The sequence below is a fragment of the Carassius auratus genome, linkage group LG45M (assembly GCF_003368295.1).
Source record: "Carassius auratus strain Wakin linkage group LG45M, ASM336829v1, whole genome shotgun sequence".
Taxonomy (NCBI): Eukaryota; Metazoa; Chordata; class Actinopteri; order Cypriniformes; family Cyprinidae; genus Carassius; species Carassius auratus.
This window is the reverse complement of record NC_039299.1, coordinates 887,346-902,582: the sequence shown is the minus strand read 5'-3', so window position 1 is coordinate 902,582 and position 15,237 is coordinate 887,346. Positions and strand designations below refer to the sequence as shown.

Genomic DNA, 15,237 nt, shown 5'->3' with positions numbered 1-15,237 from the left:
AGTGATCTCCGACTGGCGAAGTCGAACATCATTAGCGCCGGCATGAATAACAATCTTACTGTATTTACGTTTAGCATTAGCCAGCACTTTTAAATTTGCCAAGATGTCAGGCGCTCTGGCTCCCGGTAAACATTTGACTATGGTGGCTGGTGTCTCTATATTCACGTTCCGTACAATAGAATCACCAATAACTAGAGCACTTTCATCAGGTTTCTCAGTGGGTGCATCACTGAGTGGGGAGAACCTGTTTAATGTTTTGATTGGAACAGAAGAGCGGTGTTTTGACCCACGACTACGCTGCCTCACCGTCACCCAGTTGCCCTGCTGCAGGGGCTCTGCTGGAACCGGACAATGTACAGGAATCCCTGAGCTAGACGCATCCAAAGCCATATCTAGAGCCCTAACATTCTTACTGTCCTCAATTAAAGTTTGGATGCGTGTCTCTAATTCTGAAATCTTCTCTGTCAGCCTAACTGTTTCCCTGCATTTATCACATGTGAATCCCTCATCAGCGACAGAGATAGATAAACTGTACATGTGGCAAGAGGTGCAAATAACAATTGTAGGAGAAGCCATTACTCACCGTGCTTGATGAAATATTCTTACTGCGGTTGTTTGATGAACTTGTGGAAAACTGCAGCGTGAGAGAGGAGAGGAGAGGAGAAAAGAAAACGCTAATGACAAGCTAACGAGTGCTAACGCTTTGCAGGTGTACTGCAGTCACGGAAGAGTGAACGATCAAAGTTAATCTGATAAGATTGATCGGTAATATCAGAAATATGGTGTGAATTAAGTTATATTTTACAATTAAAAAAACAAACTCTGCTCTTCTCCAGGCTTAGAGCAGAATAAGCTTCATGAGCCTTACCTACAAAAACACTTTGTAAAAGTAAAGTCCACACGTTCAAAGTGAGAAAAATACCACAACATGTTTTATCAGAAAAGGAAGGCACTGATCTAATACGGCTACCAACACCACACAAAGGACATCACTTCTAGCAGCAGATCTTTCAGAAGCTGTCTTCAACTCTAACTTCTTAAACCGCTCAAGTTCAGGAAACATTTGTTTCTCTTTAAATTGTCTTTCCCTCTCCCAAGCCTCCAGCTGTTTCTCCTGTACACGCTTCTCACTACTGGTAATGGTGATATAATGAGAGGCTGATCTTTTGTGAAAAGCTCAAGCAGCTCATCTGAAGTTTCCATTAGTTAACCCTCTAAAGAAGCCATTACTAAACTCAACTCCAACTAAACTAAAGTGCTAACAACACGGATGTATTTTCTACAGTCCACAGAGTTGAGCAAGCGCTTCTCTGCTGTCTTCATGTGCTTTCAGAAACATCCTATTTCCTGTTTCTGAAGTCGTGATGATGAGCTTGTTGCATTCTGTTAAAACAACAGTGATGATGTTAATGTGATGTTTGTTTGTGTGTGTTCCAGCCATCGTTGACGCTCTTTCTGATCCAAAGAAGTTCCTCACCATCGCAGAGAAACGCGCCGACCAGATGCGAGCTCTCGGGATCGATACGGTGTGTGTGTGTGTGTGTGTGTGTGTGTGTGTGTGTGTGTCTGTGTCTGTGTGTGTCTGTGTGTGTGTGTGTCTGTGTGTGTCTGTGTGTGTGTGTGTGTCTGTCTCTGTGTATGTGTGTGTGACGTGTGTCTCTGTGTGTGTGTCTCTCTGTGTGTGTGTGTGCGTGTCTCTCTGTGTGTGTGTGCGCGTGTGTCTCTGTGTGTGTGTGTGTGCGCGTGTGTGTCTCTGTGTGTGTGTGTGTGTGTGTGCGCGTGTGTCTGTGTGTGTGTGTGTCTGTCTCTGTGTGTGTGTGTGTGCGCGTGTGTCTCTGTGTGTGTGTCTGTGTGTGTGTGTCTCTCTGTGTGTGTGTGTGTGTGTGTGTGTGTGTGTGTCTCTGTGTGTGTGTGTCTGTGTGTGTGTGTCTCTCTGTGTGTCTGTGTGTGTGTGTGTCTGTCTCTGTGTGTGTGTGTGTGTGTGCGCGTGTGTCTCTGTGTGTGTGTGTGTCTGTGTGTGTGTGTCTCTCTGTTTGTGTCTCTGTGTGTGTGTGTGTGCGTCTCTCTGTGTGTGTGTGTGTGTGCGCGTGTGTCTCTGTGTGTGTGTGTGTGTGTGTGCACGTGTGCATCTCTGTGTGTGTGTCTCTCTGTGTGTGTGTGTGTGTGTGTGCATCTCTGTGTGTGTGTGTCTCTCTGTGTGTGTGTGCGCGTGTGTCTCTGTGTGTGTGTGTGTGTGTGTGTGTGCGTGTGTGTCTCTGTGTGTGTGTGTGTGTGTGTGTGTGCACATCTCTGTGTGTGTATCTCTCTGTGTGTGTGTGTGTCTCTCTGTGCGTGTGTGTCTCTCTGTGCTTGTGTCTCTCTGTGTGTGTGTCTGTGTGTGTGTGTGCGTGCATCTCTGTGTGAGTGTGTCTCTCTGTGTGTGTGTGTGTGCACATCTCTGTGTGTGTATCTCTCTGTGTGTGTGTCCTGACGTGTGTCTGGTTTGCCTGTGCAGAGTGACATCGCAGAAGTGCCCAATGAGAACTGTAAGAGTGATAAGAAGGGAAGAGTGAGTCAGGTGAAGACCAGCGTGACGCCGCAGAGCAGCTCCGAGGTGAACGCCACGCAGAACAACATCAGCGAGAGCAAGCGCGGTGAGACACACACACACACACACACACGTGTGAACACAAAGCTAAAGACATAATATATTTGGATATTTAAAGTTATTTAGGGGTTATTTAGTTATTTTTTGAATCTTGCTGATAGTTGAATCAATTGTTTGTGGAAAGAAGAAAATAAGATGTACAGCCATAATTACTGACGTTAACACACAGGGAAAGTGTGTAACGCACGCCTCGCAGATACAAACGAGGTCAGTAATGTTTTATGTTTTAATGAAACATCAAACGTCAGCGGAACCCGAAGAATTCACAAAGTTTTTTTACAACAATGCTCTCATTCTAACGTTATGTGTATGACAGTAGCTATTAATGTTCTGTTTCTGTTTTGAGCTGCGTGCGCTGAAGATCTCTTGGACCCTTCCTGATCAGATAAATCCAGTCTTTCACTGTCTGTGTGTCCGTCTGAGTCTGGTTAAAGATCCTCCTCTGGATTATGGAAAGTGAAACTTATATCTATAGGGATGATTGGATTTATTCACGAACGTTAAAATATGTATTTACAGCTTCTTTCTTGTCAGATTCTTATTTACAGCGTTATTTTAATAGGCCGTATATTAAATGATTGAGAGAAAACCAGTAGCGCTGTGTGGAATCAGACATCTAAGCTCCTCATATAGTCATGATCAGAAACCGATCGAATCAGGCTCCTCCTGTCGAGGCGTCGAATCTTCTTCTGTTCAGGATCAACGCTAGTTGTTTTATGAACGTTATGAATAATTTGAAGATCATTGAAGTTTTTTAATCAGTTTGTTTCTTCTGTTTCCAGATAATCCTGCCATTTTGAATCAGGTGAACATTGAAGATTTAAAGCAGATGAAGGTAAAACTTTCATTTACTAAACTCTGGATTAAGTTGATGAATTATTATTAATATGTCAATAATCAAACATGAAAGAGTGCTGGTTTGTTCAGATTCACTGATTGGGTTCACGCTCTGTATTTATCTTGTGTTGAGGGGTTTCGTTAGCGCTGCTGACGTGAAGCATGTAGTTCGCTGATTGCATCATGTCTTTTTTGAAAAGATAAACCTCAGAAATCCCACAATTCTCTTTTCTTCATTAAGACCTTCATTAAACTGATGAAGAAGCAGCAGAAGGAACTGAACACGCTAAAGAAACGACACGCTAAGGTCAGTGTTTGGAGGATTCTGCTCAAACGCTGATGCAGATGTTTCCAGCGTGATGAGATGATGATGATGAGCACTTCTTCTGCTCGCAGGAACACAACGCCATGCAGAAATCACACTGCACACAGGTGGACAAGCTGGTGGCTCAGCACGACAAGGAGAAGTTCACGCTGGAGAAGCTGCTGGAGAAGGCCATCAAGAAGAGAGGGTGAGTGAAGCATGATGGGAAGCGTTGCCTGTTCTGCATCCGGATGTTATCAAGACTGTCAATGTTCTCTGTTTTAGAGAAAACAACTGCTCCGAGTTAAAGAAGGAAACGGCCGTTAAGGTTGAGACTCTCACGACAGACCATAAAGAAAAGGTACAGAAGACAATCCCATCATGCTTTGTGTCTTTTAACTTATTTTCCAGCCTGTGGAGCATTTGACCATGTTACACCCTAACAATGACAAAACAGACTGGCTTCAGCAGTTAGGCAGGAATCAGTGTACAGATACAGTAGGTGTTTTTACGAGCACTCATTTTTGTCAGTGAATCCGATCTGATTTCAGATTTTGAAAGTTCTGTTTTTATGAACCCTAAACTTTCACATATTCGTATTCAAGTGCATTACTTGAATTCTGGAGCTCCTCTGGATGTAACAAGAACAGGAAAGATGGCAAATATTGTAGAAGTTCTTCTAAATAAAAATATAATATCTGTCACTAACCAGTTCTCAAGATGAAAGGTGAAAATAAAGACTAACGCTTAATCTTTTCCAGTTCATCGGATTATTTAAGGTGTAAACCACTCTTCCAGTCACAGTTTAATTGAGATCAAGCACTATTGGATTGTTGGAGGTGTTTACAGGATTAACACCAGTTTAATGTCTGACAAATTCCCACAGTCATGAAAAATAAGATTTCCACGTTTGTTATATTTCAATGAAAATTAATCAAATTCTTAATGTTCTAGATATTTCTACAGTAGTTATACGTCAATCGAGATCCTGTGCTTTAGTTCTAAAGTCATGATTGATAGCTGATGTTCTGATGGAAACCCCAGCCGTCTGTGTTTAAATTATTTTCATTCATAATAGAGTTTGTCAGCAAAACGTCTGGCTGTGTTTGGTGACATGTGTCAATAGTGCTGGTGTTTCTTCCTCTCAGGTGAAGGACATGGTGGCGCAGCACACTAAAGAGTGGTCAGAGATGATCAACTGTCACAGCACAGAGGAACAGGAAATGAAAGACGCCCATGTGACGCAGCAGTGTGAGCTCCTCAAGAAGCTGCTGGCCAGCGTTCAGGAGCAGCAGACACTGCAGCTCAAGCTCATCCACGAGCGGTGAGAGACACACACGGATTCACTGCATGCTCAGCTACCATCACTACAAACACAATAATCACTACCATCACTAACCAGTCATCATTTCAATCGCTGCCATCACTACCATCACAATTATCATTACCATCATTACCAACACTACCATCACTACCATCCTCACATCATTATCATCAATACCATCACTAATCAGTCATCACTAGTCACTGTCATCAATATTATCACTACCATCATTACCATCACTACCATCACTATAGTCACTACCAACACTATCATCATTACCATCACTACTAACACTATATCCCTATCACTAATCAGTTATCACTACAATCACTGTCATCGCTATTTTCACTATAATCACTATCATCATTTACATTTACATTTAATCATTTAGCAGACGCTTTTATCCAATGCGACTTACAAATGAGAACAATATAAGCAGTCAGACCAACAAGAGAACAACATCAGTAGACAAGTGCCATGACAAGTCTCAGTTAGTCTAGTACAGAACACATGGCCAGGTTTTTTTTTTCTTTCTCTTTTTTTTTGTTGGTTAAGTGCTGGCGAAAAAGATGATTTTTTTTAGATGTTTCTTGAAAATGAGTAAAGACTCAGCTGTTCGAATTGAGATTGGGAGGTCATTCCACCAGCTGGGCACAGTCCAGGAAAATGAGTTATGGTTGATGAACCCAGCTGTATAGAGAAGTTGTGATGAAACGATGGGTTAGCTGGAATCACCAGGAGTTCTGTCTTCGTAAGGTTAAGCTGAAGGTGATGGTCATTCATCCAGCTGGAAATGTCACTCAGACAGGCTGAAATGCGAGAAGCTACCGTCGGGTCATCTGGCTGGAATGGGAAGTAGAGTTGGGTGTCATCAGCGTAGCAGTGATAAGAAAAGCCATGCTTCTGAATGACAGATCCTAAAGACGTCATGTAGATGGAGAAGAGAAGTGGTCCAAGTACTGAGCCTTGAGGAACCCAGAAAGATGAGTACTGAGGATATGGAAGCTGCTCTTCATAGTCGCAGTGCTTCAGTAACCGAGAGCAGAGCAGTCTCAGTTGAGTGGCCGCTTTTGAAGCCAGATTGGTTGCTGTCCAGGAGGTTATTCTGTGCAAGAAACATAGAAAGCTGGTTGAACACAGCTCGCTCAAGTGTCTTTGAAATGAATGGAAGAATGGATACTGGTCTGTAGTTTTCTAGAAGTGCTGGATTTAGAGATGGTTTCTTGAGCAGTGGGCTTAGCCGCGCCAGCTTAAATGATGAGGGAAATGTTCCAGAGTGAAGAGAGGAGTTGATAATGTGAGTAAGTGAAGGTATGACTGTAGAAGAAATCACTTGAAGGAGGTGAGTAAGGATCAGATCAAGTGGACAAGTAGTTGGATGATTATATAAGTTTGGAAACGTCCTTTTCTGAGAGTGGAGAGAAGGAGGAGAGAGAGTGCGCGTCGGTCATTGTGAAGTTGTCCTCAGTCTGCGGTGTGGAGAATTGGTCACTGATCGATCTTGTCTTATTTGTGAAGAAAACATTATCAGCTGAAAGAGCTAATGGAGGAGGAGGTGGAGGCGGATTAAGAAGTGAAGAGTGTGCGAGCGTCACAACAGTTGTTAATTTAGTTGTGGTAGTATGATGTTTTAGCAGTGAAGACATTTGCAGAGAAGGAAAAGATGAGAGACTGATACACATTGAGGTCGTTAGAGTTCAAGATTACCATCACTACCAACACTGTCATCACTACCATCCTTACATCACTATCAACATTACCATCATTATAATCACTACCAACACTATCACTAATCAGTCATCACTACAATCACTGTAATCACTACCGACACTATCATCATTACCATCACTATAATCACTATCATCATTACCATCAATACAAACACTACCATCACTAATCAGTCATCACTAAAATCACTTTAATCACTACCGACACTATCATCATTACCATCACTATAATCACTATCATCATTACCATCAATACAAACACTACCATCACTAATCAGTCATCACTAAAATCACTTTAATCACTACCGACACTATCATCATTACCATAAATACAAACACTACCCATCACTACCATCACTAATCAGTCATCACTAAAATCACTGTAATCACTACAATCACTGTAATCATTACCATCACTATCATCATTACCATCAATACAAACACTACCATCACTAATCAGTCATCACTAAAATCACTGTAATCACTACCGACACTATCATCATTACCATCACTATAATCACTATCATCATTAATCATCTCAAGTCTACATTACAATTCCAGCAGTTGTATATGCATCAAAACATGGAGATTTGATAATATCAGATATGAGACCTTGAGGAAGCTGACTGTAGCTTGCTCAAAATGTATAATATTGTAATATTTGGATTAGTTAGTTTAGTGGAAATCCATGGAGATTCTAGAAAATGTTACATTTATTTACAGATATATACATTATTTACATTAAGGTGCTATACATATATGAATTGATTTGTTTGTATTGTATGTCCGTGATGAAAGCAGCGAGTGGAGTGTGTACTACAGTAGAGCGTAGTATGCTAATAACTGCTGAATCCGATTAACACAGGACACTCATGCTCGTATGAATATATATTCATCTGGGTCAGTGTTCTCCTCTTTATAATGCTGATGTGGCATCTGATTAGGATAAAGATACGAGGCCGGCTGCCATAATTAACAGGCATTAATGTTGCATGAGTCTCTGTAAGTTCAGGAGAAGAGCGGCCCATCTATTCAGCTCAAGAGTCTTTATTAATTACACTGATAATTCCTCTCGCGTGAACCCATTCTCCGTTTGTTCTGCAGCCGGATCTCCATGAGAAAGAGCCGTGACCCTTGAGCATGAGATGATGTTTCATTCATAACGGTCTCTGATTCTCTAGACTGTGTTCTGAACATGTCTGTATTGTGATCGATGGACAGGCAAAGCAAAGAGATGAAGGCCAATCAGGCGAAGACGTCGATGGAGAACAGCAAAGCCATCAATCAGGACAAGAGCATCAAAAACAAGGCAGAGCGCGAGAGGTGCGGCACGACACACGGACGGCACAGTGCCATTAATAAATCATCATCTGTCACAGTTTTAACGTGTTTGTGTGTTTGTGTCTCAGGAGAGTTCGGGAGCTGAACAGCAGCAACACCAAAAAGTTCCTGGAGGAGAGAAAAAGGGTTAGTTGATGGTCTTCAGTGTTAGCTGATACCTACAGCTCCGTTCTGTGAAGAATGGCTTTGGTTTGAGAGCTTGATCCAGGATAACTGACTTTATAAAAGATGTATGATTAATGGAATGAGAAAACGCAATCCCACTTTTACAGTCAAAGTTATTTCCATATTCTATATTTCCATTTAATTTGTGTAAACTGCATTAAAAGGTTTGATCTCTCATGATACTGAAGCCTGTTTCGTGAGATTATGATTTTTGCAGTGTTTCTGAGACTAAAATGATTTCTGCAGTGCTTTATACAGCACAGATGTGTTGAAGCAGCTTCACAGAGATAAACAGGACAATAACTGTATTAATGTTTCTCTGTATATAAACTGCTCCTCATTAGATAAAAGCATGTGTTAAATGAATATAGTATTTTCCTCTGATGTGCATGCGTCTGAAGATGATGATGTTCTTCTTCCTCAGCTGGCCATGAAGCAGGCGAAGGAGCTGGAGCAGCTGCAGAAATCCCAGCGAGAGCAGCTGGACAAACTGGAGAAGTTCAACGAGCAGGTGAAAGCTCACGCTCACAGAGACGGGGTTTCAGAAGAGCGCCGCCCTCTCGATTTCATTTGATTTGTGTTTTGTCCTCCATTACTCATGTTCTGTACATGAGACGTCTGAAGCCATTCCTTAAATATGATTTGCCTTTTCTTTGAACAGCTTTTGAAATCCCATCATGCAAACAGTCAGACTCAAGGTAGGCTCACGCATTGCTCTCCTCTTTCTTCACTTTCCTCTATCAGTCTCCTTTCTGTCTGATTGACCCTTGACTCGAGCTTCTAAAACACATCCAGTTGATAAGCTGTCAATCACATGCATCACGTCTTCAGTTATTGGCCATTTGTTGTAAAGTCCCGCCCAGTTGACAGCTCATCCAATCATCATAGATCAGTCACTGCGCTCATGACAGGACTCTGTATACAGAACATGTATCTGCAGAACGAGAGAGAAGTTGTGTATAAATGAACTGATGAACTTTTTCAGAAGGATTTGTTCTGTGTTCAAACACACGCTGCGTTCTGCTCTCAGTGGTGTTATGAAACGATACTCAGTCATGAAGAGTGTGTGTGAGCGCAGTATTAGTCATCCGCAGTGTTTGATTGTTGTGTGCTGCATCAGACATCGACTCGTTTATTCACAGAGAATCACTCTGAACACATGGGAATCATGAAGAACTGAACAATACTGATTCTGATTCCACTACTTGATGACTCCATTCACGAATGTCTTAATTACACTGATTTAGTTTGAAGCTGAACTTGATGAAAGTAATGGCCTGTGGATCAGAGAGTCAAAAACCACTCCAAACGGTTCAGAGAGTAAACGAATCATTCGAGTGATTCAATAAGTCATCAAATGATTCAGTTGCCGTTGGTTTTTCTGTCATGTGACACCTTCCTTCCTTTCATCATACTTGATTTGAGATTATTTTTATAAATGGGCTGAATAAAGAAAAGAACATGCTGGGGCTGTACAACAACTAATCTATTAAACATTGTGGTTTTGCTCAAAAATATTATCTTGTTTATTGTCATTTTAATTGTTTCGTCAGAATTATTGCACTCACATAAGCACAAATCAAGACATCCCAAAATGAGAACAGACTGGCTGTTTGACACTGTTATTGAGCAGAATATCTCAGGAGAAATGCTTCCATGTTTGCTTTTCCCGTAATGTAGAGAGAGTGTGTGGTTGCCAGGTTGAAAAATAAAACGATGAAAGCTCTGTTTTGAGGATCTGGCAACCCTGACAATGAAACCTCATTAAAATGAGATGTTTTCAGGATATATAACGAGCATTCAAATATCACAGATAATTATGCCTACAATATGCCAAACTACTATTTTTTTTTTTTAACCATTCCTCTTCATTACAAAGATTCACAAAAAAATGCAAATCGATTTTTTTTTGGTAAAAGGATATACATCTTAACAGCATTTTAAATCTAAACATTAGATCCGTATGAATGAACGCAGTGTAAATAATCTGCTGTGATTCTCCAGGCCAAAGACATGCAGAAGATGGTGAAGCTGGAGGAGGACATGGACCGCAGACCAGCCACGGTGGTGTAAGCTCTCCGTCCTCCACAGGAGCGAGCTGAAGAGTCCGTCTTCATCTGTGCTTCATCCCAGTCTGTAGTCTATAAGCCCCGCCCATTCTCCCTACCTCAGCTCTAGCCCCGCCCACCACAGTTAACTCCTCCTCTGCAGCGGCGTCCAGCCAATCCGGCTCTTACTGTAGCTCCGCCCACTCTGCTCAGACGAGCTCCCCAGGACAGACTCATCACACGTTTTTATACACCACCATCCTCATCATCCTCATCTTCATCAGCAGCGCTGCAGCGTCAGCTCTAAAGTGTTCTTTCAACTCGTATCTTCACTGAGCTAGTAAACTGTAGCAGAGTGAGACGAGTCGGAGTGGCTTGTCTCACTCTCTGAACGATGTGCTTTTCTCCCGTCCTGAGCACTTTATATGTGTTAGGATTCAGAGGATCTGTGAGGATGTAGCAGAGCTCTAGCTTTCCTCTGAACACACTACGAATGTAGACGCACAGTCTCACACCAGTGTCCCGAGCTTTTATCATCTGTTCCTCTCCGTTTTTAAGATCCGACTCGCACCTCATTTTATTTCTGTGGTTTTAATCAGGCTTTGAGATGGAGATGATGGAGGTGCTATCCTGAGAACCGCACGGAAACCATCTGCTCCTCTCTGACAGCACACTGAACTTTGGTTGCACTTGTGTTTGTGTTGTTTTATTTTCCGCTGTAATGTATTGGTACTTGTTTTAAAGAAAGGTGATTGTACACTGCAAAAAAAAACATGTTCTTAGTACTCATGGATTGTTTACCAGTAAAAATAACTAAACCACAAAACATAAATCAAGATGACAATCACAATGACGAGATGTTTCTGGATAATGTATCAAAATTAGATGCGTTTATTCTTAAAACAAGAAAGAAACAGGCCAGTGGTCAGAAAAACTTCTCTTTGGATGAAGTGTATTGTTCTGAGCCCCTCTGCAGATATCTGTTCTTGTTTTAATCATAAACTCTCTTCATCTTGATCAGTTTCTCAGAAACGAGACTTCACGTGTGGTTTGCGTCTCCAGTAAAGGAGTCTTGATTTAAGGATGTTTAGAGATTAGTTCTGGAGAACCAGACAGAAACACTCATGTCCCGGCTGGTGTCTGCTTTTATTTGTTTGATTATATGTGTGTTGGTTGTTGTGAGCTTTCCATCGGTTGTTTTATTCCTTTCTTCTTCTTTTCTTTGCATCATGTTTTAAAGTGTTTGGCGGTGAACACATATCTCGTGTGAAAGCAAAGTGCTTTAAATCTCCATCGCTTACAAATGTGCCACTATATGTCAGGTAGGACGTTTAAATTATTTTACAAGATAAATGCCAAAATAAGGGGTTATTTATATAAAGATGCATATAAATATATAATAGTGAGTAGTTTAAGACTACGTTTGGTTTCGTAGAAGCTGTTTGCACTAGCTGAATGTTTTCTGTTGTGCGACCTCCACGTAGACCTTTGCTCTGATATTATAGTTTGCAGAAAAGCAGATTATTTTTGCAGAACTGTCGCGCTCTGAATTTCATCCCTTTCTATTTGTTTGTCTTCTGAGCTTTCTGTAGCTTCTCAATGGATCATGCTGTAAGTGCTTTTGTATTTATAAATATATATCGTATTTGTCAAACTTCTAGCAATGAAAATACTCAGAAAATACTGTTGTTATCCTGCTACTTTAATACTGTTTTATAGTATGTGTCCCAATAAACTCTCCCAGGTGTTAAATGAAACGCTTGCGGTCTGTTCATTCAGATTAAATACCAGCATCTGTGGCTGGATGAATTTCACCGTGAAAAAATATGGTGTTAACATTTTAGGTTTTACAGACTTAACTTAAATTCATAATAATATACTGTATTTCATTAACTGATGTAATGTTAATACCTGTTTTTAACCATTGTAATGCACTAATAACCACCAAAAACAGGAGGTGTTGAGAAAGTCACGTGACGAACCAAAGCTCATCACTTTCTACGAGCTGAGGAGGACAATGTTGTACATAGAAGAAACATTAAACCCCATCACGGTGACACATTACACTGAAATAATGCAATAAACATGAATATAACAACATTAGATGTGAGAGTAAACCCTGATGCACACAACTGATAAGAAAAAACGAAGAAGAAACGTTATTTAAACCAAAAATAAGATCAAATGTGAAGTGTCATGCAGGGAATTCAGGGAGTGTCGATCTGTATTTTACTGTAAAATTACATTAAATGTACTTGCGTTTATTCACTGAATAAAGTGTGGAAACTTCAGTTAACCAATTACCGTATTTTTCAGACTATAAGTCTCCAGCCGCGAGAGGGCGCTCTATGTGTTCAGTGTAGACTACAGGAGCATTGAGCAGCACAGAGCGCCCTCTGGTGGCTGGAGACGGTAATGTGAACTCTTGGTTCATTTCTCTTGGTTCATGTCGAATTAATTTTGATAAATAAGTCGCACCTGACTATAAGTCACAGGACCAGCCAAACTATGAAAAAAAGTGTGACTTATAGTCCAGAAAATACGGTAACAGGTTTTTACTGTAGCATTTTTACCGTCTTCTACTGTTAGAATCACAATAATTTCTTACAGTATGTAGTTCTCTCCTAAAACATGAAGATGTCAAGCAACATTGAGTTCATCCAAATTTCACCAAAATCTTCTGAGAAGTGACTCTAATATGAGTCAGAAACTGATTTCGTCTCTTCTGAGCAAGATTCATTCATGTGTTTTGTACACAGAGATATTTTAGTCAGATTTGTTAATGTTCATCTAATCTCATATTATTAGTGACATTTCTTTCTGTTGTAAAGATGTTTTCTGTGGATTGTTTGACTACTCAAGAGAGAATATAGGAAAATATCACTTAATTTGTGTTTCCTGCCAGTTAAACTTCACATGTGTGTCATCGATGTGTCCTGGCTCGTCCAAGCTTTATAACGGCACTGAAATGTCCATCAGTCCAAAAGAAGTCACATAAAGCGCGTGAATCCTAAAATGAAGTGACATTCAGCCAAGTATGGTGACCCATACTCAGAATTTGTGCTCTGCATTTAACCCATCCGAAGTGCACACACACAGAGCAGTGAACACACACACACACACACACACACTGTGAGCACACACCCGGAGCAGTGTTCATCATTTATGCTGCGGCGCCCGGGGAGCAGTTGGGGGTTCGATCCCTTGCTCAAGGGCACCTCAGTCGTGATATTGAAGGTGGAGACAGAACTGTACATGCACTCCCCCCACCCACACACAATTCCTGCCGGCCCGGGACTCGAACCCACAACCCTTCGATTGGGAGTCCAACCCTCTAACCATTAGGCCACGACGTCCCCATGATGAACTGAGACGGCTGTGATCTTTGATTGATTCTGACGCATCTCTGTGTCACTGGTTTTAATAAAGTAAAAGAGTAGTAACTGATTTTTGGCACATTGATTACCATTTGTATGATCACATTTACTACAAATATGATTAAAAAAGGTTAGTGTAGCAAAACCTTACCGCGGTTTAACTATTGTAACCATGTTTTCCACTGGTTAAAAACCATGAATAATTTTCGTCAGGGAGTGTAAGTTTCCTCTGTGGAGTGTGTGTAGTGTTTTACACTTTACTAGAGTGTGTAGACTGCAAAACCAGCTAGACTTCACTGATTTCTGTCAGAGAGCAACAAACAAATCTCCTTCAGCCGCTTCACTGAAAGTAATGTTCAGTGTGAAATCCTTGAATCCAGTGTGTGTGTGTGAGTGTCCAGTGAGTGTTTATTCACAAGGTTCAGTCGGCGTGTTTCTCTGAAGCCCTTATTATAATCAGCACATTAAAACACATCCACTTAGGAACAATACAGTGTGATGATGAGATTCATGTTGTCGTGGCAACTCCAAAGTGCACTGGTATAAAGGATGCGGAGATCTCCATCAGCCACGGAGAATAATCTGACCGTGGAAACATGCTGAGACTCTCGGACAGGAGCAGCTCCAAAACCAACAGCCGAATCCTTCTGGACGCCATCTCCAACGACAAGCTGCACCTCACCAAGTTCATCTTAGACGCTCTGGATGGGAAGATCATCGACTCCGAGAGCGAAGGTGCGCAGACGCCTCTGATCTCCGCCGTGTTTCTGCAGGACTCGGGTGCGAGGTGCAGGTTTGTGAATCTTCTGCTGCAGAGGGGTGCGAGCGTGAATCTCCCGGACGAGAGCGGACGCACGCCGCTGAGCTACGCCTGTGAGATGGGACACCTGGACACGGTGAAGATCCTGGTGAAGAGCGGCGCTGACCCCGAGGCCGCGGACGCTTGGGGAAACACTGCGCTCATGTACGCTGCTGCGGCCGGACACGCACACGTCCTGGAGTTCCTGGTGCGTGCTTTCAAAAGACTGGGTCTCCAGATCGACCGGCAAAACAAGGTGGGCAACTCTGCGCTGGAGGTGGCCAGGTATCTCGGACACAAGGACTGCTTGCAGGCGCTGCGGAGTCACTCCAGGAGAGTCCACGAGGAGGATGAGGATGAGGATGATGCACTCGCTGAGAAACTTTCCACAGTGAACATCAGCGAAGATGAACATCTTCAGATCCGTCCAACAAGAGCTGCCCCTGAAGAAGCGATGCGGCCTTCCGTCGGCTCGAGCCGCAGTCGATCCCTCGGTGTGCGGAAGAGAATCCAGTCGATGGACTCCATTGAGGAATATGAGAGAGAAAGTGAAGCTTCATCAGCGTTATCACCACCAGGCCGGATGTTCTCCGGTGTTTTAACCCCAAAACCTCCTCAGCAGCTCAAACACAGAGAACATCCGTCCCCCTGCCCCAACAATCACCTGC

The 15,237-nt window shown here is 42.1% G+C and overlaps 3 protein-coding genes across 10 annotated transcripts in view; all 3 read left to right on the top strand.

The window, feature by feature from the left end:
* Nucleotides 1-12,150, top strand: part of LOC113068549 (1-phosphatidylinositol 4,5-bisphosphate phosphodiesterase beta-4-like) — a 50,787-nt gene extending 38,637 nt beyond the window's left edge. For 4 of the 6 annotated variants that reach the window (XM_026241291.1, XM_026241290.1, XM_026241292.1 and 1 more), the window contains exons 28-39: nt 1,438-1,526; nt 2,495-2,633; nt 3,430-3,482; nt 3,726-3,791; nt 3,881-3,996; nt 4,074-4,149; nt 4,937-5,112; nt 8,061-8,162; nt 8,249-8,306; nt 8,770-8,856; nt 9,007-9,043; nt 10,350-12,150. In XM_026241291.1, coding sequence (XP_026097076.1) covers nt 1,438-1,526; nt 2,495-2,633; nt 3,430-3,482; nt 3,726-3,791; nt 3,881-3,996; nt 4,074-4,149; nt 4,937-5,112; nt 8,061-8,162; nt 8,249-8,306; nt 8,770-8,856; nt 9,007-9,043; nt 10,350-10,447 — 1,097 coding nt within the window. In that variant the 3' untranslated portion in view covers nt 10,448-12,150. The remainder of the gene's footprint in view (nt 1-1,437; nt 1,527-2,494; nt 2,634-3,429; nt 3,483-3,725; nt 3,792-3,880; nt 3,997-4,073; nt 4,150-4,936; nt 5,113-8,060; nt 8,163-8,248; nt 8,307-8,769; nt 8,857-9,006; nt 9,044-10,349) is intronic. The other 2 variants (XM_026241294.1, XM_026241293.1) reach the window with 1 other exon arrangement.
* Nucleotides 1-15,237, top strand: part of LOC113068554 (gephyrin-like) — a 1,122,288-nt gene that overhangs the window by 954,301 nt on the left and 152,750 nt on the right. The window lies entirely within an intron of this gene.
* Nucleotides 14,337-15,237, top strand: part of LOC113068570 (ankyrin repeat domain-containing protein 35-like) — a 1,519-nt gene continuing 618 nt past the window's right edge. Inside the window, exon 1 of the mRNA XM_026241347.1 lies at nt 14,337-15,237. This exon is cut by the window's right edge and continues 618 nt beyond it. Coding sequence (XP_026097132.1) covers nt 14,367-15,237 — 871 coding nt within the window. The 5' untranslated portion in view covers nt 14,337-14,366.